Here is a 26,626-nt window from a genome sequence, read left to right as displayed (position 1 = left end):
TTAATGGAAGACTGCAAACATGCATGATAAGGTATTTTAATGGAAAAGAAACTAGAGTTTTATCAATTATGACATTTTATCTAATAGTTTCCACTTTTTATGTCATAATTTTGACTTTTTATGTCAGAATTATGATTCACCAAAGCATTTTTTTTTTGTCTTACATGGCAGAAATTGCCTTACTTGACTGATTTAAATGTGATACTAACCCATATGCCAGTATTAATGTTAAAGTTTTACTCAGGGTTACCCTCAGTGGTGGGTCTTGTGTTTTTCCTGTCTTGAACAAAGTCTGGGAACAATCACTTACAATGGCAAACACACCTTGTTTTCCAAAAGTTTCTTTGTTTCATTAGTGATAGGCTAAACACGAGCCCACTATTCATTAGAATGCAAGTTTTGGCTTGTCCTTAATTAATTGCATGTCTAGAGGCATGATGGTGATGGTACTTTCCATTTTTATTATAAATCAGGGGGCTGAAAAACATTTTGTATGTCTATGACATGGCAATCTTTCATCTTCAGAAGTGATAGACATGTCAGATGATGATAAAAGTAATTATAGCATTAACTGACATGGCATTGAATACTGAACCCAAAAATTACCAATGAGGAATTCAAAAGGTAAGAGATATCTCTTTATATCTGGGATGAATTCTTTCAACAGTAAAAGTCTTTACTGTTGTTTCCAGGACAACAGTGTCTCCTGATAACAGAGGCTCAGGAAACACATGGTGAGATGGGGCTGAACTCCACACATAGGACGTCCCACAGTTTTTTTTTTTTTTTTTTTTATATATAAATCAAGGCCTCGCCCGGATATTTTTAGTATGTGTTAAACAGCCTAAATATGCAATTTGTAGAAACAAATTCACAAAGTCTGTTTTTCTCAAATGTATTTTTAATAGGCTACGTTTCTCCATTTTCTTTATGTATTACTTGCGCTACATGATTTGTATTAATGTATTATTTAATATTATAATTTAATGTAATTATGTTTTAATATTTCAAAATTTGAAGCAATAAATAATAATAATAGTAATAAAACATACTAGGGCGAAGGCTTACGTTATGAATATTAATAGAGTCTGCTGACGTTGCTTGGTAACCTTCTTGTAATGTTCATGGCTGCGTTTCTCATACAAAGCATAGTTAGCCTACCATTGCCACCAATGTTCTCTACGATGACCACCTTTGCTCGCGGTGCTTTGGAGAAACGCAGCCCACTGATAGCGTCCAGGACTCAAACTAATTAAACTAATTAATATTCATAAGCTAAACTTCCACTGTGGCCATTTCACTAGCGCCATAAACTAATTTTGCATTTCAGCCAATCAGGAAGATACACTGTGTTGCGTCACGCAACCTGATTAATATTCATAACCCAAGCCTTCACCGTAGTAGATTTCGTAGATTCGCTCGCGCTCCGCAGACCTTCTGCTCTTCTTTAATTACTTTGCTGAACAGAGAGAGTTTAGTGCATCCGCTCAGCTGGGGCAAATCGGCAGTCATTTTTGACTAGCCTAAACTCACGTATTTGTTGCTTTTTTTAAGTTGTGCAAAGGATCTTTTTTTCGAACAAGGAGGAGCGAGTAAGAAATCGAGATATTTGTGATCATTTATTTGGTGTAAATCGACGTGAAATAAAAGACAATGACTCAGTTCAACAAGGGCCCTGCATATGGTTTATCAGCTGAAGTGAGAAGTAAGGTAAGGTTTGAATGATTTGTTTTTTTACAGTGTAACGTTACTTTAACGTCAGCTGATCGATGGTTTTTAATCTTTCTTTGCATTGCAAATGTGTATAGACTATGCGTGAAAGTGTATAACGTTAACTGCCTCAAATCAAAACTGCCTACATAGACAGCTTTTCACAGACATGTTCAGAATAAAAAAAAAAATGTCGTATATAACATAATATAGTTCGAAACGTGCTTTGGATGGCCAAAGGCGCAGTCTCTGTAAGTTTTGAGAGAAGGTCATTGTTTCCTTTTCACCTGGTTCCTTTGATTTATTAGTTCTGAGACTCTGGTTTTATGGTCGTTGCAATCTTTGTTTTACTACTGAGTTTTTTGTTTGTTTATAAAACACGAATCCTCATATTTTTGTACGTAGAAAGTAAAAAAATAATCCGTGTTTCATGTTGCACCAACCTACTTTCAATGAATGAAACTTTTTTTTTTTTTTACGCACGCGACGTGTTTTGCTTCACTCGCCATGTTGAGATGCTGTTTGACATTTGCAAGACGCAAAACTTGACATTTTATCAGTGCAAATGATGTTTACCGTGTTTTATTTTGGTTGGTAAAGCTTGCCTGCAGCCTGATGTGATGGTGGGTCATGGGGTCTTTTGTTGAGTTCTGGCCTGGGTGGAGCTCCAGTTTGAGAGAAAGAAACGAGGCCACCGCTTTCTGTAGCGTACAAAACTCAAAAACACAAAACCAATTTACTGACATTATCGGTCCAAACAAGCGACAGTGTGTGTATAATGAAGGTTTAGTGAGATTAGCGATGTCATTTTTTGCTGGTTTGTGTGTAAATTTGTTATGGAAACTTCGAGGTTGAGGTGATGCGCGTGCAGCATCTTTTTTTTTTTTTTTTTTTTTTAAGCGTAGTTTGCTTTCGTTTTCAGTTACCTGATATTTAGCAGTATGGCTTCATTTTACTTTGTAAATCTTTAATTGTTAAATAGCCTATTTGAGTTGTACACACAAACGTTTTGTTTTTTCCAGGAAATGTGGTTACCTTTCACACTAAATCACACTGTGGCTTTTCTGCGAAGTTGCCCAGCGACTGGTGTTTTTTTTTATTTTTATTTATTTCTTCATGTTTCTGGATTCCGCTGTTTGCATTAAACTGCACACAAATATAGCATTTTACTTTCTTGCAAAATGACCTATGCAAATCTCGGTCCATCTGGTCCACCCGGTATTGACTTTCTTGCTCAAGCGATCAATTCCACATTCACACACCTGGGTTTGAACCTGCAGCCTTTTTGTTAGCGGCTAAGACCTTTAACCATTAGGCTACAGCCTTCCTCATTGTCTCAATTGCTTATCATATTTGAAGATCTCACAGAAATTGCACCCCTCTAGTTTCTGTGGATGGTCATTTTAGTTCTATTCAACAGTATTCCAATCACACCATGCATCTCATTAAGCATACATGTGAGTTTGTTTTGTCAGAATGAGTGGGAGGGTGGGCAAACAATGTAAACCACAATGGGGTGATGCTTTCTTGAATCCTGTGCCTTCTGCAGAGGTGTGAGGACACTTGCCTCAGCTGACTTTCATTAACACTTCATTGGGATGCCATGCAAATACCTGAAGAGATCTTACTGTAGGAAACTCCATTACTGATAGGGAATCTTTTGGCTATGTTCAGACTGCCAGCAAAAATCAGATTTTTAACACATCCAGATTTTATCCAGATGGGTTTTTGAAAGTCTGGACGGCAAAAAATGAAACAAAACATCTTTTTTTCTTTTTGTTTTTTTCAAATCTGGAGGTGGTTTGAAATGCGTTTCCAAACAGATTTTTACAGATGCATCTCAGTCTGGACGCTCTGGCCACTCAAATTGAATTTCGAATTGTCTTTTGTGTCACTCTTAAAGGGTTAGTTCACCCAAAAATGAAAATTCTGTCATTTATTACTTACCCTCATGCTGTCCCACACGTAAGACCTTCGTTAATCTTCGGAACACAAATTAAGATTTTGGTTGAAACCTGATGGCTTCGTGAGGCCTTCATAGGGAGCAATGACATTTCCTCTCTCAAGATCCATAAAGGTACTAAAAACGCATATAAATCAGTTCATGTGAGTACAGTGGTTCAATATTAATATTATAAAGTGACGAGAATATTTTTGGTGTGCCAAAAAAACCCAAAATAACGACTTATTTAGTGGTGGCCGATTTCAAAACACTGCTTCAAGAAGCTTCGGGGCATAATGAATCAGCATATCGAATCATGATTCAGATCGCGTGTCAAACCAGCAAACTGCTGAAATCACGTGACTTTGGTGATTCGCTGATTCGACATGCTGATTCATTATTTCATTATGCTCCAGTGCTTCCTGAAGCAGTGTTTTGAAATCGGCCATCACTATATACGTTTTTTTTCTTTTTTTTGGCGCACCAAAAATATACTTGTCGCTTTATAATATTAATATTGAACCACTGTACTCACATGAACTGATTTAAATATGTTTTTAGTACCTTTATGGATCTTGAGAGAGGAAATGTCATTGCTCCCTATGCAGGCCTCACTGAGCCATCGGATTTCAACAAAAATATCTTAATTTGTGTTCCGAAGATTAACAAAGGTCTTACGGGTGTGGAACCGCATGAGGGTGAGTAATAAATGACAGAATTTTTGGGTGAACTAACCCTTTCACATGACAGTGACACACAACGATAACCTCAACTGGTAATGGAAACACCGCACCCCTCGCTGCACAGCGAAGTCGATCATGACTACAGCACGGAACATCACAATATATACCAGTTTCTTTAGGAGTTCTTCATGGCGACTCAAGGCGCTTATAGAGTTTTTCAGGTATGGCGTCACTTTGTAGACCAACTGGCAATTAGCATCACAGTGATCACACTGGTTCCCTTGACCTTGTTAACCACAAACTTTATTTCAGCTGTTTAACCAAAAACCCATTCAAAAAACCCATTGACTTCGAGACGATGGAACCAGAAGTTTGAAAGCTTCGTCGTGTATGTGGGTATGCTTCACCTACGTCGTTACACAAACCATGCAGATTAAGCAACCCATGCAAATAGGTTGGTTATGTCTCAAGACACAAATCTTATGTGATCAGTACTGTGGATGGTCTGCCTGAAAAGATCTGATTTGCCTGCAGTCTGAACATAGCCTTTGAACTGCGTGTTTATCTGCAACTCAAATATAGTATATTGGTTACTTGAAATTATTTCTAAATGTGACCAATATATAATGAATCAATGTGAAAATGTGAGAAGAGAGTCTGGGGTCGGTAAAAAGGGGTCGGTTTTTGAAAAGGCATCAATATACTTCAAGCAAAATTGAAGTACAACTGGTGTGACACCATTTATGACAAAATCAGGCCAAACAAAGATTGTTTTGGGAGTTCAAAACGGCTTGTTGAAGTGAACTTTCCAGAAAAATTTGCTACAGCTGGTATAAACACCTTCGAGCTACCATTGATTCATGGCGATTATGTAATAGGCAGGCTCTTTCTTCTTTGACCTGGTAGTGTTGTCACGATACCAAAATTTTGACTTCGATACGATACCCAACTTCAGTATCACGATACCGATACTTAAACGATACTATGGCAAAAACCTAAAACAGTAGGAAAAGTAAATAAATAACATATGACAGAACTGTGGCTAGCATTTTTATTGGCCACAATTTTGATGTTGGTAAATTACATTTTTATATGATTTAAAGCTGACTTTCTTATGCTTAAATTACTTTGAGTCATTTTACTTGATTTAGAAGATTTAAAACACTTTCAAACTTTTAAATGCAGACTGACCACCCAAATCAAGATTACATTTTATATCAGCTGGTATGTACAGGTGGGCAAGAGGTGGACAATGTATGAGCATGAGCTAGTATGAGAACAAGTTATTTGTGTTATGCTATATAAAAGAACAAAGAAGCAAATTACAAAAACAGTAGTAAATTAAAAATAATCTTTTTTCAGATACACTAAGTTTATTTAACATATTTAACAGGTTTTGTTGTTTGATTAACATTAATGATGGACAGGCCTATTTAATTGGGCTGCTGAATGCATGGACGTAACTGACAAATATCCAGTTATTACCCACCTGTTTACGTCCACTTAAGCCATAACCGACTGTATTCACGCGAGATACTCCACATGATGGACATTTAGACATCTGTGTGCACGTGTATTTGACTATTCAGACGCGTGGAAAACTGATCGCGCGCGCGACAGACAGAGAGAGAGAGAGAGCGAGAGAGAGAGAGAGAGAGAGAGAGCGCTTCTGTTGTGTGTCATTCAGCGCAATTCCGCCTATCCCCCCTTCACTAACTGCATGTAAATAACGAATTGTGTGATTGGATTGTAATTTTGTGCTACGACGATCTTCGACGACCATTTGGCTGTAAACTTAAATTATATTCAACTCGCCAAAGTGGCTAGTGGGAGTGGCTGTCATCAAGCCCTGCATGTAAGTGTTTTGACAGTGAGAATATTTATTACTGTAAATAATTAGAGCAATGTTATTAAAGCATAAATTGGTTTAATATAATTGTATAGTCCCTTCACATATTTGTTTTTTAAAATTAATTTTATTTTAGCAACCAGATATCACTTATTAGACTCAATAATACACCTCTTTGCGGATGTCTGCTTGCATGAGTAATATAAATAACACTCATTTAATTTTTGAGAGCATAAACATAACGCTGGTATCACATTCACTAACCTGTCGCTCTTTAAATTCTCTGTACAAATCGGGATGTTTGGCAAGTTGGATGCTCCCTTCGCTTGCGTTATTTTGTAACGTATTTTGCAGACGGGCTTTGTGGTGTCCGTGGGCTTGCCCTGACTGTCGGCAATGTAAGCAAAATAATGCCATATTTTGCTTTGTGCATCTGCCGTTGCGCAGTTGACAGGAATAAACACGCACTCAATGTGCCTCAGAAGCAGCGCGCTGCACACACACTGCTCCCTGCTGTCGCACATTAGGAAATACAGCTGGCACTCAAAGTACCGGTACTAATAAAATGAAGAACCGTACCGTTTCTAAAAGCAGGGTATCGCGATACCTTTCTAGTACCGGTATATCGTGCAACACTATGACCTGGTAATCTTCTCTGGTTCATTTCTTCCGTTCAGTCTATCGAGGTCAGACATCTGCGAGTAAAAACTTGAATACACTGGAGAGACGCTTTATAGTAGTTGTAATTCTGATTGAAAGACACCGACACTTTCATGCTCAGTATTGTAAAGCTGCTTGCTTTTTAAGTCTACATTGCATGAAGTGGTATATAAACATGACATGATTTGACTGGAGTGCTGAATTGCAGAGCTTGTGCAAACGTCCTCATCGCTGTGATTGGATGCTTTCTTAACTGCTCTTTTCTCACCGCTATCTTTTTTTGTTGTGTGTTTTTGTTGTTGAAAGGAAAGTGCACAGTATTTAAATAGTAATCTAAATGCCGTTCTCACATTATACTGCTGGTCACGTATTTTGAATTTCTTTTTAAGCGAAAAACTTTGCCATGAGTGCATTGGAGTCTTTATGCTCACCAAGCCAGCATATTTCATCAAATGGAGTAAAAGCAGTAACATTGTGAAATATTATAACAAATGTTTTCTGTTTAAATATATTTTGAAATATAATTAATTCTTGTGATGGCAAAGCTGAATTTTCAGCATCATTACTCGAGTCTTCAGTCATGATCCTTCAGAAATGAGCAGAAATTCTTGCTGCTCAAGAAACATTTATCAGTGTTGAAATCAGTTGTGCTGCTTAATATTTTTGAGGATTTTCTTTTTCAGGATTCTTTGAATAGAAGGTTCAAAAGAGCAAGCTTATATTTGAAATAGAAGTCTTTTGTAAAAAATAAGTGTCTTTAACGTCCCATTTAATTCATCTTTAATTTAACTTATTAAAAGTAATAATTTCTTTTTACAAAAAAAAAACTTACTGACTCTAAACTCTTGACTGTTACTGTAGGAAATTGCCCTGGGCCCAAAATGATAGAGTTTAGAGTCATTATACAAAATGTGTGGCTCATATGTAAATGTGTAGTAGACCGTTCTCTCTAGAGTTGGAACAGGGTTTTAATATGTAGTGGACTAATGGTCATATAAACCAATTGTTATGCAAACACATCGTGTCCGTACATACATCACAGACCTTGCTGCCCACATTATTTAGTTTGCTAGACATTTCCAGAGCAACAGAGTGAATAATTGATCAGCAGAAACAGCTGTGCTGTTCACCAAGGTCTCTCACAGCATTAGATCTTTGTTAAAGCTCTTCCCTCCAGCAAATCTATAACCGCATTAAGCAGGATCCTTTCCCTCTGTGTATCTCTTACTGAATTCCTCAAGTACTTCCTGCAAGTGTTTCTTTTTTATTATGCTCAGTTTTTGCCCCCCACATGATGGGTTTGGTCCATGAGGCCAGCAGAACTCTTAACATGTTGTTCTCACAGGGCCAAATACAGATGTTCTCTCTGTTTTCTCTGTCTTCAGGAAGTTCACCCTCTGCTCTGAGTTGAGGAGCTCTGTTTGGAGACGTGTATCAATGCTCTCCTACATGTTTTTTTCCATTAAATGCTATAGTACACACTAGGAACACAAGCTCTATTGTGTGGAAAATGGCAAGTGGACAGCTGGATGTGAAGACACTACTGATGAGGTAGAAAACACCCTGAGATGATATGAAAAGGATTCAGAGGGAGATCTAGTTGCTGCCTTTAGCTGCTGCGTGTGTTATTTGAACCCTCTTTTGGGCCTCCATTTATTGCTGGCTCTTTCTATCATTGGGACTTTTTCAAGCTGGGTAGAAAGATCAGTTGGTTTTTTTTTTTTTTTTTTTTTTTTTTTTCTCTCCCCCAGCGACTGCTCCCTGCAAGGCCTTGAATGTTTGCTTACTGTTGCTTTAGTAGTAATTTCTCTGATTGAACAGCCAATCAGAATGATCAGATGGCCCGACTGACTGACGAGCTCAGACGCCGATTCAGCATGTTGAATCAGCCGGAAAAACCCCAACTAGGACCAACTTCAGCCAACTGTGTGGAACACACTGAGAAAACTTAGTCAGTCGATGAACAAAAACTGCCCGACGGCCGACCATTGGCTTGGTGTGTTCCAGGCTTTATGAGTTAAGAGATCTTTACTGGATGCACATGCATTAATCATGTGGCCAATGCCGATTAATTCTTTTCATGCTTTGGAAAATTTTCTAAATAAATGAAAAATTAAATGCTAAAAACCAGTGGTTTCAAAGATACACCAAGTGAACATAGTCATCACAATTAAAATGTACAGTGCAATGTAAGATAAATTTGAGATGAAAGATCTCATTACAAAAGAATTTTGTAAAGATTACATTACAACAGTGATATTAAATTATTAGTGTTTTAAAACAGTAAGTGAATGTTAGATGAAGCAAAAGTAATCTAAATGTAAAAATAGGGGAAATGAGCATGAATAGTTAGGCTATCCAATATTGACTAGAATTAAAGACATTAATATTGGTCGATAACCAATATGGTATCTATATTGGGCATTTCTCATTTTTATATGCAAAAGTAACTTGGTTTGCCATTTTTACACCATCATAAATTGCGTTTAATGCAACAATCAGAAATTATAATAAATTAAATGAAGTAGCAAATAATTCACACAGAGGATATTTGGAAATCGCTTTATTGTAGATGGGGAAAAAAAAAAAAAAAAAAAAAAAAAGTGTTTGGGGCTGCTGTGAAAAGCAACATGTGTATAGTTCACCCAAACTGAAAATTACTTTGTGAGGAAAAAATTTAAGTGTACAGAGTTTTACTGTCAGTACTACATTAAACTACAATATAAATGTTCAATATAATGTATAATAATGCAGTGGGGGAATATTTGTGTGTCCTGATAATGCCAAATCTTCTGTTACCAGTAAAAAGTGGCCTACATTATTTTAAATATATCTAGTTAGTGACAGAGTGCAAATATATTAATCTAAAATAAACGTTTCAGCGGTAGAATCATGAATACTTTTATTCTGGTGTCTCCATTGTCCTGTGCATTGGGTTACCAGCACCAAGTCCAAGCCTATTAATTTCCACTCCCAATATAATACGAAATTTAGCATTTTAATCAACAGTACATTTTTTTATTTTTTATTTATTTATTTATTTATTTATTTTTTTGGTTCTCCTTTCACCATATGTCTTGGAGTATCGCAATAATATCATATCGTGAGTTCAGTATCGTGATGTGTATCGAATCGTGACATGAGGGTATCATTACACCCATAATATACACAGGATGTCTGTCAGCTCTCTCAGGCGTAGGTGTTGTGAATTGAGGTTGGGGGAAACAAGGTTTTTCAGCTTCATCCTGCTCTGAGGTTTTTTTTTTTTTTTTTTTCAGTATACATTGTGTTTGTTTTAGTGTTGAAGGATGTCCACATTGTTAACAAACGCCTCGGGCATTGTGTGATAACTAAGTGATGATTACCTTTTTTTTTGTTTGTTTTGTTTAAGGAGACTTTACAATAACACTTTAATAATGGAGTATAAATGGTCTCAATTCAAATTCTGCTTGTCATCCGTCTGTCATTCATTCACATCAACAGGAGAGATTAAGGTGTTATGGCTGCTGTACTCATGGTGACTCATGGAAGGTCCTCTGTTTGACTTGCCGTTATTTTCATCACAGACCCATTTCCTGTTGTCTTATTGCTAACAGACAGCTGAAGTAAGGCAGTTTACACTTAGTATTAAGATGTGTTGTGGTCGTTCAGATCACAAGTAGACAAGGGAGACGCATACCCGTTTACACCTGGTATTTTAATCTGTCTCTCTTTGTCCACGTTCAACCACTTCTGTCCTGATTTCTTTGAGAGAGTCTGAGTAAATATATGGGCTTTTTCAGATCTTTCAATCTAATGGACAAAATAAGCTTGCACAATTTACATATGAATGAGCCCGGAGACTACAGAAAAACATAGAGAGCATCAGCTTTTGTTTCTGCTCTGATAGCCGCAAGACGACGCATAACACTCTGAGTGCAGGTTAGAAATCAGGGGCACAAAACATCTTAAGGCTAAAAGTAGCTCCTAACTTGCCGATTTAGGGAAAACTCTTATAAATAATGGGCGTGTCAGTCCTAATTTTAGCATTTTAGCGCTAAAACTAGCTCCTAAATCTGTGAAACATTAGGAGTAGTCAAGATGACTCCTAAGTCACTAAGACCAAATCACAAACAATCCTAATCCACCCAAAGACACTGAACACCATTGAGGCAATAGCGATAGAGCCTTGGGTGCTGAACCTTTTCTTCATAAATGCAAGACATTTTGATTTATAGATTTGAATCTACGATGAGATGCCAAAAAAAAAAAAATGTTGCAATTATGTGGCAATGGTTTTCATGAGTTCACACTTACAAATGATTGAATAGAATAAAAAAATATATGTAATAATATAATATAATTTGTCGCTTGAATTCTGCATTCCCTTGAGATGAAGACATCCAAGAGGCGGTCCACAATTAACTATATATACTAGTTTAATTAGTGACACTTAGCCTACATTTTAAAACTTTTATGGCAACAATATGGCAACATTTTATTTTGACTATGGCAACATTTTTATTAAAAAATATTTATTTGAATAATGCAACATTTGTATTTTAAAACTTTTATTTTAATTTGGAAACATGACATCTCATTCTACAATATTTCTATGATTAAATCGCTGACTCCCATCAGCCAATCACTGTGCGTTTACTCCAATGAGGTCAACCCCGCCTTTACTCTTAGCTTAAGACTTCAGTCTATTCCTTAGTAAAAGTTTGTCTCAGCAGCTTTGTGAATAGGTTTTAAGAGAAAACTCCTAGCTAAGAACTTTTACTGCTATTTAGGAGAACTCTTAGTGGTAAGATAAAATGTTTTGTGAATACAGCCCCAGGAATGGTAAGAGAACATTTTGCTTGGTACATTTTCATCGTCAAACCAAACTTGGGTCTCCAGCCGACAAAGATAAAATCCCGTCTGGCTAGTGTGCTTCACATAATGTTTATGCGTTAGGTCAGTAGGAGGTGAGTAGACCGTTTTTTGTGGCTGTTCGAACACAAGCTTCTATATTACAAAAAACAATCTGGTCAAATGTGTTTTCAACTACCTCTGGAAGGGTAAGAAAGTGGACAAGCTCAAAATGTTTTAGACCCTGTTTACACCTATATTTAGTGTCGTCCACCTGTGATCTGATCAACCAAAATGCATCTTAATACCAGGTGTAAACAGGTCCTAAAAGAGATCTCAACAGGATATAGAGCGCAACAGTTTTGTTCCCAAAGTGAAAATCCCTTTCATTTTCTTCTAAGAGGTAATGATTTTGAGTGAGAATGAAATCTTTTTGGGCAGACCTGCCATGAGCTTTAAGGTTTTGTTAAATGCATGTCAGGGTGATATTTCAATATTTCTTAAAGGTGCTCTAGATTCAAAAATTGAATTTACCTCGGCATAGTTGAATAACAAGAGTTCAGTATATGGAAATGACATACAGTGAGTCTCAAACTCCATTGTTTCCTCCTTCTTATATAAATCTCATTTGTTTAAAAGATCTCAGAAGAACAGGCGAATCTCAACATAACACTGACTGTTACGTAACAGTCGGGGTGCACACCCCCAATATTTGCATATGCCAGTCCATGTTCCCAACATTATGAAAGGCATTAGACAAGGGCAGAATGTCTGGATCTGTGCAGAGCTGAATCAACAGACTAGGTAAGCAAGTAAGGACAATAGCAAAAAATGGCAAATGGAGCAATAATAACTGACATGATCCATGATATCATGATATTTTTAGCGATAATTTTAAATTGTCTTTCTAAATGTTTCGTTAGCATGTTGCTAATGTACTGTTAAATGTGGTTAAAGTTACCATCGTTTATTACTGTATTCACGGAGACAGGAGCCGTCGCTATTTTAATTTTTAAACACTTGCAGTCTGTATAATTCATAAACACAACTTCATTCTTTATAAATCTCTCCAATAGTGTAGCATTAGCTGTTAACCACGGAGCACTATCAAACTCTTTCAGAATCAATGTAAACATCAAAATAAACACTGTACTTGCGCGATTAGACATGCTGCATGACAAACACATAGTAAAGATCCATTTTGAGGGTTATATTATCTGTTATTTACTTTTTTATTATTATTATTATTATTATTTTTTTTTTTTTTTTATGTTGTTTAAGGCAAGCGCAAGCTCTTGGGGCATGGAGCACCAGATTTAAAGGGCCACACACCCTGATTCGGTGCATTTCTAATTATTCCCCAAAATAGGCAGTTAAAAAAATGAATTAAAAAAAAAAATTATGGGGTATTTTGAGCTGAAACTTCACAGACACATTCAGAGGACACCTTAGACTTATATTACATCTTTAAAAAAAAAAAGTTCTAGGGCACCTTTAAAATTGGGTTTAATTGCTGAAACCCCAGTCAAGAACTACCTTGGAAATCTAAAATATTTAACTATGTATTTATTATTTTTATTAATTATTTTATAATTATTTATTTAAAACAATGATTAAGTTAGAGCTCTGCAGCAACGTCTATTATTTTTATTTTTATCCTCTTTTTAAATGTTCCTTTTGCCTTAAGTTTGTGTTGTGGTTCATCTTGTAGTTGATTGGTTTGGTTCATGGCTTTGAACTGTTTATTGAAAAGTTGTTTAAAATGCCTGTGGAGAAAATGAATGGGGAAAAATACTTCTTGAACCAAGGGGCGGTCAATATTATGCTCTATTTGTCCTCTCATAATGAAGAAACTCTAAAAGGAACAAAATTTTATGCCTTTAGAAAGTGTCTTTATATATTGATGTTAAGGCCTTAAATTGCTATACAAAGGAAAAGGAAGGTTTCTCAATTGCTACACATTTCTTAAAGGGTACAGAAGAATTCTTCATAAAAGCAGACATGTTTTAACTTGACACCTCTTTGGAACCTCATTCAGTTGAAGTTAGGAACCGAACCGCACTTGTTTGATTTGGAATATGTTTTACAACTCATTTAGAATTGATTTTCAAGACTAGACCAGTTGAAGGCAATTAAAGAACCTTAAAGTGACAATGAAAGGAAAGACTACCTCTCAAACATGAAGTTACTTGATTTAAATAAGATACAAACTTGTGCATAATTTAACCTGTCAACTGTCACCCCCTTTTTTGAGCATAGATCTGAACTTAAAAGTTTGTCATTCATAAATGCTTTGGAATACAGACTTGAGGTTGATTTTGAAATCATCATTCCGATTGATGAATCCGAACATAGCATTTACATGAATGTAAAATAGTGATGATGAAGCTCTTCAAAACGGATTTAATCATTTGACATGGGTACACTGCACGAATATACAGAGTTTCTCGCTGTTTTCGCACACTACAGGAGAATTTTAGATTGACATGACAGTGATTTAATATATTCAACAACAATAGCTTGTTCCGTGCGTCATCTCATTACGCCATTTCTACATCATTGTACATGTGAAGACTATCCAGTTTCGGTTTTCAATCCATTGAAGTGTTTACATGTCCTATCAAACAGATTAGAAAAGGTTTATCCCATCCCTCTCAAGCCAATTTAAATTTCAATCATTTTTATTACAATTGAGCGGTTTACTTGGAGCGTTTTCATTCGGATTGAACTTTTAAACCGAATGTAATCATACAATGTTCATGTAAACGCACCTACTGACCATAAACAAGCGAACCTATTTTAAAGTCTATATTTTTTTGTAGGCAAGATAAGCCCTTTCAATATTTCTTTGTTTGCTGAATAGCAGTAATGGGGTCTGACAGGCGTCTGGAGCTGCTCCTAAAGCCAGAGTTCAAAGATCGGACAACACTCTGTAATTTCCTGTCCATCTTACTGCACTTGGCTCCAGTCCTGCACAAACCATTCAGAGATGAAGGCGAGAAAGTTTTCCAAAACTAACCTTAAAACATGATGGCACCTGCACGCTCAAACCCTTTGTTTTGTAAGTTTATGAATTCATGAATTGAAACTGTGCAAAAGTTTCCATGCGAGTTTCATGCATGTGTTCTCAGTTCCAGTTATTTAGGTTGGAAAGTGTCTGTTGCTACCTTACCTTACCTTATATTGGCACCATATCAGTTGGAATGAATGTCTCTTTGTATGGCAGGCCTTGGATTACATATGGAGAAACTGTTTTAGGAAGCAAGAGTTTTCAGTCTCTCTCTCGTTCTCTCTCGCTCTCTCTCTCTGGTCCCTGTAGATCGCTCAGAAGTATGACCTGCAGAAGGAGGAGGAGCTGAGGTATTGGATTGAGGATGTAACGGGCATGCCAATTGGAGAAAACTTCCAGATGGGATTAAAGGATGGTGTCATACTGTGCGAGTGAGTCTGAGCATGATGGAAACCATCACGCACATTTCAGTTTGATTAGGAACTCCAAACATTGGAGCACAGATGGCTGTGTGTTTGTTTGGCTCTAAACAATAACTCTCAGCCCACCTGTAACCTGTAACCCAACAAACCAAATTATGAAGTGGTTATAATATTCAGGCTTGAGACAGAAAAACAAAAAGTTGTGCCAAGCTCAAACAATGTGTTCATATGATAACCACCTAGTCTGGCATCCACACCTTCTTTTGTTTGATGCTGCCCCAAAGAAAACTTTCCAGAACGTTCCTTATTTTAATGAAGAAACGTTCTGTCAAATCTTAGCTTGGTATATAAAAAAGTCTCTCGTGCTCACAAAGGCAGCATTTATTTGATCAAAAATAGTTTAAAACGGTAATATTATTATAATTTAAAAGGTACATTTTCTATTTTTATATTTTAAAATGTAATTTATTCCTGTTGTCAAAGCTGAATTTACAGCAGCATTACTCCAGTCTTCAGTGTCACATGGTCATTCAGAAATCATTCTAATATGCCGATTTGAAAGTAAGACAGCTGTGTTACAAGTGCAGTCAGTTTGTCTTTTTGTATTAAAGAGTGTCATAAATGTACTTTACACCTTACTTGTGAAAATGGTACCAAAATGAATAAAAAAAAAGTGTTAAACAGTTAGGCTTCTTAATATTTTTGTGGAAACCGTGATACATTTTTTTCAGAATTCTTTGAAGAGAAAGTTCAAAAGATTAGCATTTATTTGAAATGGAAATCTTTTATAACATAAGTTTTTTTACTGTTTGATCATTGTAATATATCCTTGTTGAAAAGTATTACTATAAAAAAATGTCACTGACCAAAAAATCTGACCATGTAAATTGAATGTCTCCTAGAAGATGTAATATTTGTCTTTCTCTTAGGCTTATTAATAAACTTCAGCCAGGATCCATTAAGAAAATCAACCACTCCAAACTTAATTGGCACAAGGTGAGGGAAAACCGTTTTTATGTATAGCAGTGTTGTTTCAGTGTTATTATATATTTTTCTTCTCGTTTCAATTCGGTTTTATTATTAATGTAAAAATGTGATAGCAAAGTCACTTTTCTTATTCTTTTCACTGAAGCTTGAGAACCTGGGCAACTTCATCAAAGCCATACTTGCTTATGGCCTGAAGCCTAACGACATCTTTGAAGCCAATGATCTGTTCGAGAATGGGAACATGACTCAAGTTCAGACCACACTTCTTGCCCTGGCCAGCATGGTGAGTTTTGTGCAAAACATCTTGGATGGAGATGATGAAAGAAGGTTTTATTCTCTCTGACAACAGTTTGGATTCGGAGTTGCTGGTATAATGCCACTTTCATTCTTTCATTTAAAGGCAAAAACCAAAGGTATGGACACAAAAGTCGACATTGGTGTAAAGTATGCGGACAAGCAGACCCGCAACTTTGATGATGAGAAAATGAAGGCTGGTCAATGTGTGATTGGACTGCAGGTGTGACTTCATTTGGTTCATATCTGTTGTGGCTTTGGGAAAACTTTGTCCCCTCTTAATCATGCTTTGTATATTTATATATATCCCTTATTTTCTCAATGGCTAGATGGGGACAAATAAATGCGCTAGTCAGGCTGGAATGACCGCTTATGGCACAAGGAGACATCTGTATGACCCAAAGACTCAAGCGGACAAGCCTTTTGACCAAACCACGATCAGCCTGCAGATGGGAACTAATAAAGGAGCAAGCCAGGTGAGTTTGAGTCCCAAAGGGAATAGTTCTCCCAAAAATGGAAAATTTATTCATCTTTGAAACAAGACCAACCTTTGAAAATGTAGGTATTTGCAATGAAACTTGAGAGGTTTCTGTGCTTCTATTGAAAGATCAGATAATCAAAACCAAAACCTCATTGGTTATGCATCACACACACTTTTGAGCTTCTGTGTTTACCATATGTTATGTGCTCTGAATGTTTGTCGATCATCTTTTAGATGTAAATAAAAGCCTAAATTAAATCTGTATGTATCATATGAAGTGATCATATTACAAAAACAAGTCTCACTATTAAAAGTCTTGAACATAAATCAAACATATACAGTACAATAATGTATATGTTAATTTGAACCAGTGTAAGTTTTAAAATTAATTTTACACTCCTATGGCAAACTTTCTTTATCCAAAAAAAATAAAATAAAATCTTGTCTTGTCTTTCAAATAAATAAAATGTCTAAATAATGCAAACCAGTCATTGAACAACATTACTTCTGTAAAGAATCAAAAGTGCATGTGCCACGGATAAATAAAATGGAATAGCTTCTGCGTGGACAATAATGAAATGATTTGAATTAAACCATGTTGTTGAAAAAAAATTATATGAGAAAAATAAGAGTGCTAGTATTGCTGCCTTCACGTGCTATTGGAAATTTGATCATTCCCACTTTTGATTACAAGCTCATTGCATTCAAGTTGAAATGGGAGGACATTCATGTGCAATTTTTACTTAGGAAACTCGTATTTACGATAATTCCGAGATCACGTGAAGGGAGCATTATTAATAATGCATCAATGTTTTTTGAAAACTGAAGCTAAAGTTGATCAAGATGCGCTTTACTACCGGGTTAATTCTTAACCAAATGCATCCTATATAAGATAAATCTATATTATATTATATTATATTATAATATAATATAATATAATATAATATAATATAATATAATATAATATAATATATTATATTATATTATATTATATTATATTATATTATATTATATTATATTATATTATATTATATTATATTATATTATATTATATTATATTATATTTATTATATTATATTATATTATATTATAGGATGCATTTGGTTAAGAATTAACCCGGTAGTAAAGCGCATCTTGATCAACTTTAGCTTCAGTTTTCCAGTTTACCAGATATATCGTGCATCCCTAATTTCTTCCTTATTGTGAAGTATATCCAAGTGAAACTGCTTTTTGAACAAGAGAAAAATTTGTCCATCGGGAATTGTTTGGATGGTTGTGGTTTGCTGTTTGTTGATCTCATGTGGGTGATGGGTTGTCCTGCCCTCCTGCTGAAAGCACATCATTAGAGAAGAGATGTCACAACAAGGGGGAGGGGAAGTTATTTTGATTACACTTGAATTAAAAAACATATTTTTTTTTATAATATACACTTTTATATTTATAATTATTATATAAAAAAAGAATTGTCAATTCTGAGACATAGGAGTTAGTTGTCCATGTAATACTTTAGTTTTCACTTTATTCGCCCTTTCTTCTCTCTCAGGCTGGCATGTCAGCCCCCGGCACCAGGAGGGATATTTTTGACCAGAAAGTGGCTATCCAGCCTCTGGACAACTCCACGATCTCTCTGCAAATGGGCACCAACAAGGTGGCCTCTCAGAAGGGCATGAGCGTGTATGGGCTGGGCAGGCAGGTGTACGATCCCAAATACTGCGCCTCCCCCACTGAGCCCACCATCCACAGCAATGGCAGCCAGGGCACCGGCACCAATGGCTCCGAGATCAGCGACAGCGACTACCAGGCTGAATACCAAGGGGAATATCAGGATGAGTACCAGGCAGACTACCACAATGAATACAGAGCCCACTATGACCATGGGATTGACTATTAAACATATAGGCGTACAACACAGATGAATATTTTTGGAATTCTTTCATCAACAGAGCAAGGGGTTTTTTTCCCTTCGCTGGCCTTTTTTATATGACAAGAAACAGATGTTTAGAGGAGTTTTTTTTTTTTTTATATCATCATTCCTCTATTGATTATACAGTATTTTATTAGGTAGGTAGGCAATAGACTATAGTTTTAAAGTTTGGCCCTTTTTAAAAGTTGAGACTGGTTAGAGGAGAAGTGAAAGTGTTCGTCAAATGTCATTCATGACATATTAACCACAATCCGTATCCTTAGATTTAAACTTCTTTTGAGCATCATTTGGTTTAGCATTGTCATTTCTAGCATTTATTCTATGCAGATTTCATTAAGTTTCCAGACTGTCTGCAGTACAAAAAAAGATATCCAAAAAGATGAAACGGTTTCCAGGCCAATTTAAGCATTGTGGCTTTTTAAGAGTTTTTTTTTTTTTTTTTTCTTAAGTATATTTTTTTGTTTCTTGCCTTTTTTTTAATTCATTTGACCAAACAACACATTGATAAATTGTGCCATAGGCCCTTGCATATGTTTAGACCAAACCATATGTTCGTTTACCCTTCCACACTTCCCAATCATCTTGGAGACCCCAGTCCTGTTGAATGGCTCTTTTTTTTTTAAATGAATAAAGTTTTTAATTTTCCAGTCAAGTATGTTGTCATTCGGGTTAAATGAGAAAACATTTTGGGTTTCTCAATAGGTTTCGTCACACATTTTTATGATGGATGGATGGAAAAAAAAAATCAGATGAAACTGGCCATTTTGTGATGAACTCAACCGTGGAATCTTAATATCTTTGCTGAATCATTCTGGAAATGATGAGCCCTTGCGTTTGGACAAGCGGGTGTGAATGCTGCCTTGTGTCACCGAGAGCTGTAGAGTAAGAATCTCTGATCTCAGAGCAGTAGTGAGGCTTGGAGCACAAGGACTGGCCGGCATAAAGGGTTCGTGAGAAAAGCCCCAAACCCCCACCTCTTCCCGCAAACACCCTGACGAGGAATAATCCCTGCTTTGTGTGCCTTTGGAATTTGGCTCTGATAATGCAGTACTCAATTAGACAGTCTGACAGAACAGCACAGGTTTCCCCTAGCAACATTCCCTTTGTATCAAATGTGACTCTGTATAAGCAGCCTGAAAGCTTCTACCTGCTTTGGGAAGAGCTTGAGTATAACAGAAAGTTAGTAAGTGTGTTTTGGTGTGAATTTCTACAGAAATGTACCTGTCATTAAAGCGATGGTTCTGTCCAAAAATGAAAATTGTCATTTACTCACCCTCATTTTGTTCCATGTGTATTTTTTTTTTTTCTTTTTCTTTTTCTGTTGAATATAAAGGATGTCATCCCAAAACTTTTTGTTTCTCAACATTATTCAAAATATCTTTTGTGTTTCACAAAAGAAAGCTGGTTTTGGAACAGCTTGAGGGTAAATACATTGACACAATTTTTATTAGTATGTAAACTATCCTTTTAAGTGATATTAAAGCAACTGCCAAGGGTACTTTGCTTTGTTGATGACTGATCACATGGATGCATCCTGACGTTTTGAGTGTACACGAACTTTTTAGCAATGTTAGATCTTGGTAAGAAGCACTTAAAAGAAAGCAGACTAAGCAAAGGCCACTTAAAAAGTAGATGCATCTAATAAATATATAAATAGACAAACCTGAGAGGTCATAATTCATACAATATGTTGAAAATGGACTGAAAAAGTTCCGTCATAAGATAACAAACCTAAACATAACCATGACTGTAACAGGAAAAATCCAATACAAGTCATTCATCTTCCTATGATATTACAATATTTGCCTTTTCATTTCAGTTTTAACAATTTGTCATGAGAGTTCATATGGTATCCAAGTGACTCCAATTTAATGTTCTTAGTGAAGTGAAATAGCAACAAACAAGCTGTGCTGAGATTTCAAATGAACATTAAAGAAATTCAGAAAAAATTGTAAGACGATCCTGCAGGCATCTGCTGAAGACATCAACGGAACCTGATCGTTTTTGTATTGTATGGAAAAGCATTTAGCAGAGGACAGTCATTTCTTTAACTTTCATTAGGGGACTTTTACATTAATGTTGTTTTTTGTGCTATGAAACATGAGGCAGATAAATGTTCTTAAGGAAAAAAACCTATGAGCTCAGCTCATGTATTCCCGAATATGTTAGTCTCAAAGAAAACACTATCATTTTGCTCCACAAACCTCAAGATCGGTCTGTGAAAACACTGAAGTAACTTTAAACTTGAAATATTTTAATGCCTGTGGCATGAGCCGTTCCTCTTCGGTTACAAAAGCCGGACTGTACATTTGCCAACCGTTCTGCAATCTCCAGCCCTTTTGAGGAGTCTTCTCATTCAGGCTTTACGCACAGTATGTGAATGCTTTACATCACAGTAGGCATGGCTACAAGTAAATGAGGTTGGATTGGTTTTTTTGATGAATACTTTCCACTCGTGGCTCAAAGAGAGTTCCTCTCAGCGTTCAGCTGGACACCGCAGCTGCTGAGGGGCCGAGGCTGGAAAATGTTTGTCACTCCTCTTTCTCCGTGTCCCCTCTCTGCTCATTGTGTTAGTTTATACTTTAGACAGATATGACTAAAAGTTGAAGGTTTCAGTTTCTGAATCAAGGATTGGATTTCTGTAAGTGCAGGACAGCTTGCACTGTTTCTTTAAAGTATGTTTGCTTAAAACTATAATATTTCATATTATGACCTTTGGCTCTTCCGGTCAGATGTTAGCTGAGGGAATAGTACATTGGATTTGATGCCAAGAGCTTGTCCTTGTCTTTTACCCTTAGATACAACATCTCTGTTTTTGTTTTTTAAATTAGATTAGAGCCTCTGTGATACTAGTGTCAATAAATGGAAGAGCATTTAAACAGGTTTCCTAAACACTCCCATTATCCTCCAATGATAAGACAATAAGATAGCTCCACCCTAAACCCAACACCACTGTTTGAGGACTGGGCAAAATGCTCAAATACACAAAGTGATGTTTTGAAAGTGTTGCTTTACACTTTTTGTGGAAATCCACCAACAAATTGCTTGCTCATAGTTTCAAAGTATTTAATAAAAAAAAAATAAAAAAAATACAGACCTCAAGAAATTATTTTTTGTGTATGTGTGAGTTCTTGTCAATTTACATTATACTACCTTCAAAGCATTTGGGGTTGTTAGGATTTTTAAAATATTTTTATTTGAAGAAGTCTCTTATGCACATCAAAGCTGCTTTTATTTGATAATAATAATAAAAAAATAATATTGTGAAATATGATTACAATTGAATATAACTTAGTATATCTGCATATATTTTAAATTGTAATTTATTCCTCTGATAGCAAAGCTGAATTTTCAGCATCATTACTCCAGTCTTCTGTGTCACATGATCCTTTAGAAATCATTCTAATATGCTGATTTGCTGCTCAAGTAACATTTATTTATTTATTTATTTATTTATTATTATTATTATTATTATTATTACCAATGTTGAAAACAGTGCTGCTTAATGTTTCTGTGGAAATTCTGATTTATTGATGAATAAAAAGATAGAAATAGAAATCTTTTGTAACATTATAAATGTCTTCACTGCCACTTTTGATCAGTTTAATGCATCCTCACAGAATAAAAGAAAAAAAAAAACAACTTGAAACTTTTGACCCATACTGTATATGCAAGCACCTATGTTGACCAAAAACAGTTTTGCCTTTAAAATTTAAAATCTTTCTCTCTGGAGAAACAAACCAAAAATACTGATGACTCATCCTGAACTGCAGAGTTCTGTCCAATCAGATACTCCCAATACTGCCTACAAATGGTCTATGATTTTGATTGTGAATTTCTTTCACAAATCGTTTTAATTTAAGCAATGAGAAAAGTATTTGCTTTCAAAAACTTGTGTTTCTCCTACTTGAGGTGAGGAAAATTGTGTCAGCATTTAGATGTCTCATTATTAAGGATAAAGTGTATTTGACTGGTCATGTGATCTTAGTACATCAACCACCAGATTAAAATAAAGTAAAATAAAAGCCTTCATCTTGTGTGGGTGTGTTGTATTATTAATGTCTTTATGTAAAATGTGCACTTTTTTAGATGCTGTTTATAATTCAGACAGAACCCGATTTTAGCAGGATGTTTTTGTACATTAGTGTACTTTGAGATACTTTAGATAGATACTAAAATCTCTTTTATTTAATTGTGGTGATGGGAATCTGCAGAGACACCTGCTGACACGTCGCAGAAATACACCCTCTTAAGTTTCCTGAATCATTACAGGTAAATCCTCAGAGCAGAGCAAACACTTTGATTTAAACGTTAATATTCCAAAATTATCCATCTGTGTTGTGATCATCATCATCATCTCTGTTTAACAACATACCAAATATTAAAATAACCTTTACATTATAAGTTACTACAGTTAGTAATATACATGGCATCTGGAACATGCGCATGTACATAACAACCAGAAGGTGGCACTCACATAGCAATGTAAAAGAGGGTCTATGAAAGAATTAAGCGTAACACAGAAGGTTAAGCGTGTTTTGCTCACAGGATGATTTCCAGTTGGTCAGGAAGAGTATGAGCCACTAATAACATTGAACTTATCAGTAAAACCAACAACAAACTGCTGATAACTGTGAGAATAATCAGTCATTAACATTCCAGCCAAAATGGGATTTCATCACTTCAGAATGAGAAAACACAGCAAACACATCTGCTGCACAATGCCAGCTCTGTTAGCGAGTGCAGAGTGAACCAGAGCATGTGGATCATGTGTTTAGTCAAAGCTTGCTTTGAATAAAAACTTTTGTATATCTGGTTCAAGTTCAGACGATGACTATACAAACTTTGAAAGTTATATTGCAAACTTTCAATCTCAACCAAAACAAGTGAGTTATTATAGCAGAATGTCAAAGCAGCTTTTTTCCATACAGTGAAAGTGAATGGAGACAACATCTGTAAAGCAAGATTTTCAGTTTTTTTTTTTTTTTCTTTTTTTCAGTTCCTCACACAAAATCCTCACACTCTGACTTCAGAAAAGCTGTATGCACTGCTTTTATGATACTTATATACCGATATTTTAACTTTTTTGGAGCTTGGCTGGTCACCATCCACTTTCATTGCATACAAGCAGCTGTTCTGCTATAAATGTCTAATAAAGTTTTTTTTTTCCACAGAAGAACACAAAAGTTTCCATTTTATTTCTATTGAAGCATGCTTTATCATCTGAACTGGTTATGAGACAAAGTACTCAAGTCTGAGAAACCTATCATAGTACATTACATCATATTTGTCTTTTCTTAAAGGGTTAGTTCACCCAAAAATGAAATTTCTGTCACTAATTACTCACCCATGTCGTTCCACACCTGTAAGACCTTCATTCATTTTTGGAACACAAATTATGATAGTTTGATGAAATCTGAGAGGTTTTTTTATCCTCCATTGAAAGCAACGAAACTACCACATTCAATGTCCAGAAAAGTAGTAAAAAGTAGTTAAAACGTGACTACAGTGGTTCAAACCTTAAAGGTGCCCTAGAACTTTTTTTTAAAAGATGTAATATAAGTCTAAGGTGTCCCCTGAATTTGTCTGTTAAGTTTCAGCTCAAAATACCCCATAGATTTTTTTAAATAATTTTTTTTTAACTGCCTATTTTGGGGCATAATTAGAAAGGAGACGATTTCAGGCTGCGGCCCCTTTAAATCGCGTGCTCTCCGCCCCCTTCCGAGCTCTCGACTCTATCACAGCATAAACAAAGTTTACACAGCTAATATAATCCTCAAAATGGATCTTTACAAAGTGTTCGTCATGCATACTGAATGCATGCATCGGATTATGTGAGTATTGTATTTATTTGGGTGTTTACATTTGATATTGAATGAGTTTGATAGTGCTCCGTGGCTAACGGCTAATGCTCCACTGTTGGAGAGATTTATAAAGAATGAAGTTGTGTTTATGAATTATACAGACTGCAAGTGTTTAATAATGAAAATAACGACGGCTCTTGTCTCCGTGAATACAGTAAGAAACGATGGTAACTTTAACCACATTTAAAAGTACATTAGCAACATGCTAACAAAACATTTAGAAAGACAATTTACAAATATCACTAAAAATATCATGTTATCTTGGATCATGTCAGTTATTATTGCTCCATCTGTCATTTTTCACTGTTGTTCTTGCTTGCTTACCTAGTCTGATTATTCAGCAGTGCACATCCAGACGTTAATACTGGCTGCCCTTGTGTAATGCCTCAATCATGGGCTGGCATATGCAAATATTGGGGGCGTACACTCCGGCTGTTATGTAACAGTCGGTGTTATGTTGAGATTCGCCTGTTTTTCGGAGGACTTTTAAACAAATGAGATTTATATAAGAAGGAGGAAACAATTGAGTTTGAGACTCACTGTATGTCTTTTCCATGTACTGAACTCTTGTTATTTAACTATGCCAATATAAATTCAATTTTTAATTCTAGGGCACCTTTAATATTATGAAGCAATGAGAATACTTTTTGTGCGCAAAAACAAAACAAAAATAACAACTTTATTCAACAAATCAACAAAGTATTGGCCGGCTCCTGCATCAGCATCACATGCATGCGTCGTGCTGCTCACGTCAAGTCAAGTCAAGTCATCTTCATTTATATAGCACTTTTCACAATACATATTGTTTCAAAGCAGCTTCACAGTGACAATAGGAAAATTCTTATTGATCTAAAGTTGTTTGTATATATTGTTAATTATTACTTTAGGCGCTGCTTAATTGACACCTTTCCTACTGAAAACCGAATGCCTTTAATGCATTCTTGCAATTCATTTACGTGTTTAGTCTATAGGTTTGTGTGTTTGAGTGTGTATGTGCGCAGAAGCTTGGTCTTTTATTTTTAAAAGTGATATTTGCTAAATTAATTGTCTGGTCCGCATAATACAGAAAAATTAGTTGTGTCCGCAGATCTATGTGAACTGGAATAATTTTGATAACATTTTATCTATACATAGGGAAAGGAAAGGGAAATGTGCCTTCACAGGGTATAGTTTAGTTGAAACGTCAGGGCTGCGTTATCATCATGTCCAGATGCAGGTCCTTCATCTCATCTGGATACGGCCTGGATCTGGCAGGCTGCGGCAAACCTTGGGATAAACAGCGAGAGACTAATATTAGTGTAGACAACATTCTTCTTCTTTTGATGTAGAGAGTACATCAGGCATTATGGGAAGTGTTCCTGGTTCCGGCTGACATAATCTATGCAGCCTAATAATTTACATTTGAATTATAGAAGTAGAAAATGTGTTATGTGTATACAAGTTTAAACAGATGTGTTTTTAGTCTAGATTTAAACTGACAGAGTGTGTCTGCTTCCCGAATAGAAAGATAGGAAGACTCTTCCAGTTTAGGTGCTAAATAGGAAACGGATCTACCGCCTGCAGTTGATTTTGATATTCTAAGTATATCTAGTATACACAAGACTAAATAATGATCTGAGATGTCATCGCTCTGCTGCAGAATTTCAACGGCATCAATATTGTTTCCATGTGACAATATTAGATCTAAAGTATGATTACGACAATGAGTGGGTCCTGACACGTGTTGTCTAACTCCAATTGACCATTCGCCGGGAGTTTGATTGACAAGCGATCTAACCAATCAGAATGCAGAATCCGCCATTTTGTCCGACAAAGCAGTCAGGAGTTAGAAGATTAACTTTGGTGGAAACAACTTTCCGCGTTTGAAACAACATTCATTCTCATGTTCATTCATGTTTATTTGATGCTATAAATGGACTAGTAGGAAGAGATGATTGGTTTACGAGCCTCTTGAGCTGAGGCGCTAC

At 35.9% G+C, this 26,626-nt stretch overlaps 1 protein-coding gene across 2 annotated transcripts; it reads left to right on the top strand.

Annotated features, from left to right (window-relative positions):
• Positions 1-1,455: 1,455 nt before the first annotated feature.
• cnn3b (calponin 3, acidic b) lies at positions 1,456-20,283 on the top strand. Of its 2 annotated transcripts, none has more exons than XM_067362718.1 (7): positions 1,456-1,705; positions 14,997-15,118; positions 16,039-16,105; positions 16,242-16,379; positions 16,497-16,613; positions 16,720-16,866; positions 18,415-20,283. In XM_067362718.1, exons 2-7 carry the CDS (start codon positions 15,063-15,065, stop codon positions 18,760-18,762), a joined length of 873 nt encoding a protein of 290 aa, XP_067218819.1. In that variant the 5' UTR covers positions 1,456-1,705; positions 14,997-15,062; the 3' UTR covers positions 18,763-20,283. The 2 variants fall into 2 exon arrangements, with proteins under 2 accessions (XP_067218819.1, XP_067218818.1); XM_067362717.1 differs by having other exon boundaries at positions 1,456-1,710.
• Positions 20,284-26,626: the final 6,343 nt, after the last annotated feature.

This window comes from Chanodichthys erythropterus, chromosome 16 (assembly GCF_024489055.1).
Source record: "Chanodichthys erythropterus isolate Z2021 chromosome 16, ASM2448905v1, whole genome shotgun sequence".
NCBI lineage: Eukaryota > Metazoa > Chordata > Actinopteri > Cypriniformes > Xenocyprididae > Chanodichthys > Chanodichthys erythropterus.
Note: the sequence above shows the minus strand (reverse complement) of the source record. Positions and strands in the feature narration are given on the sequence as shown.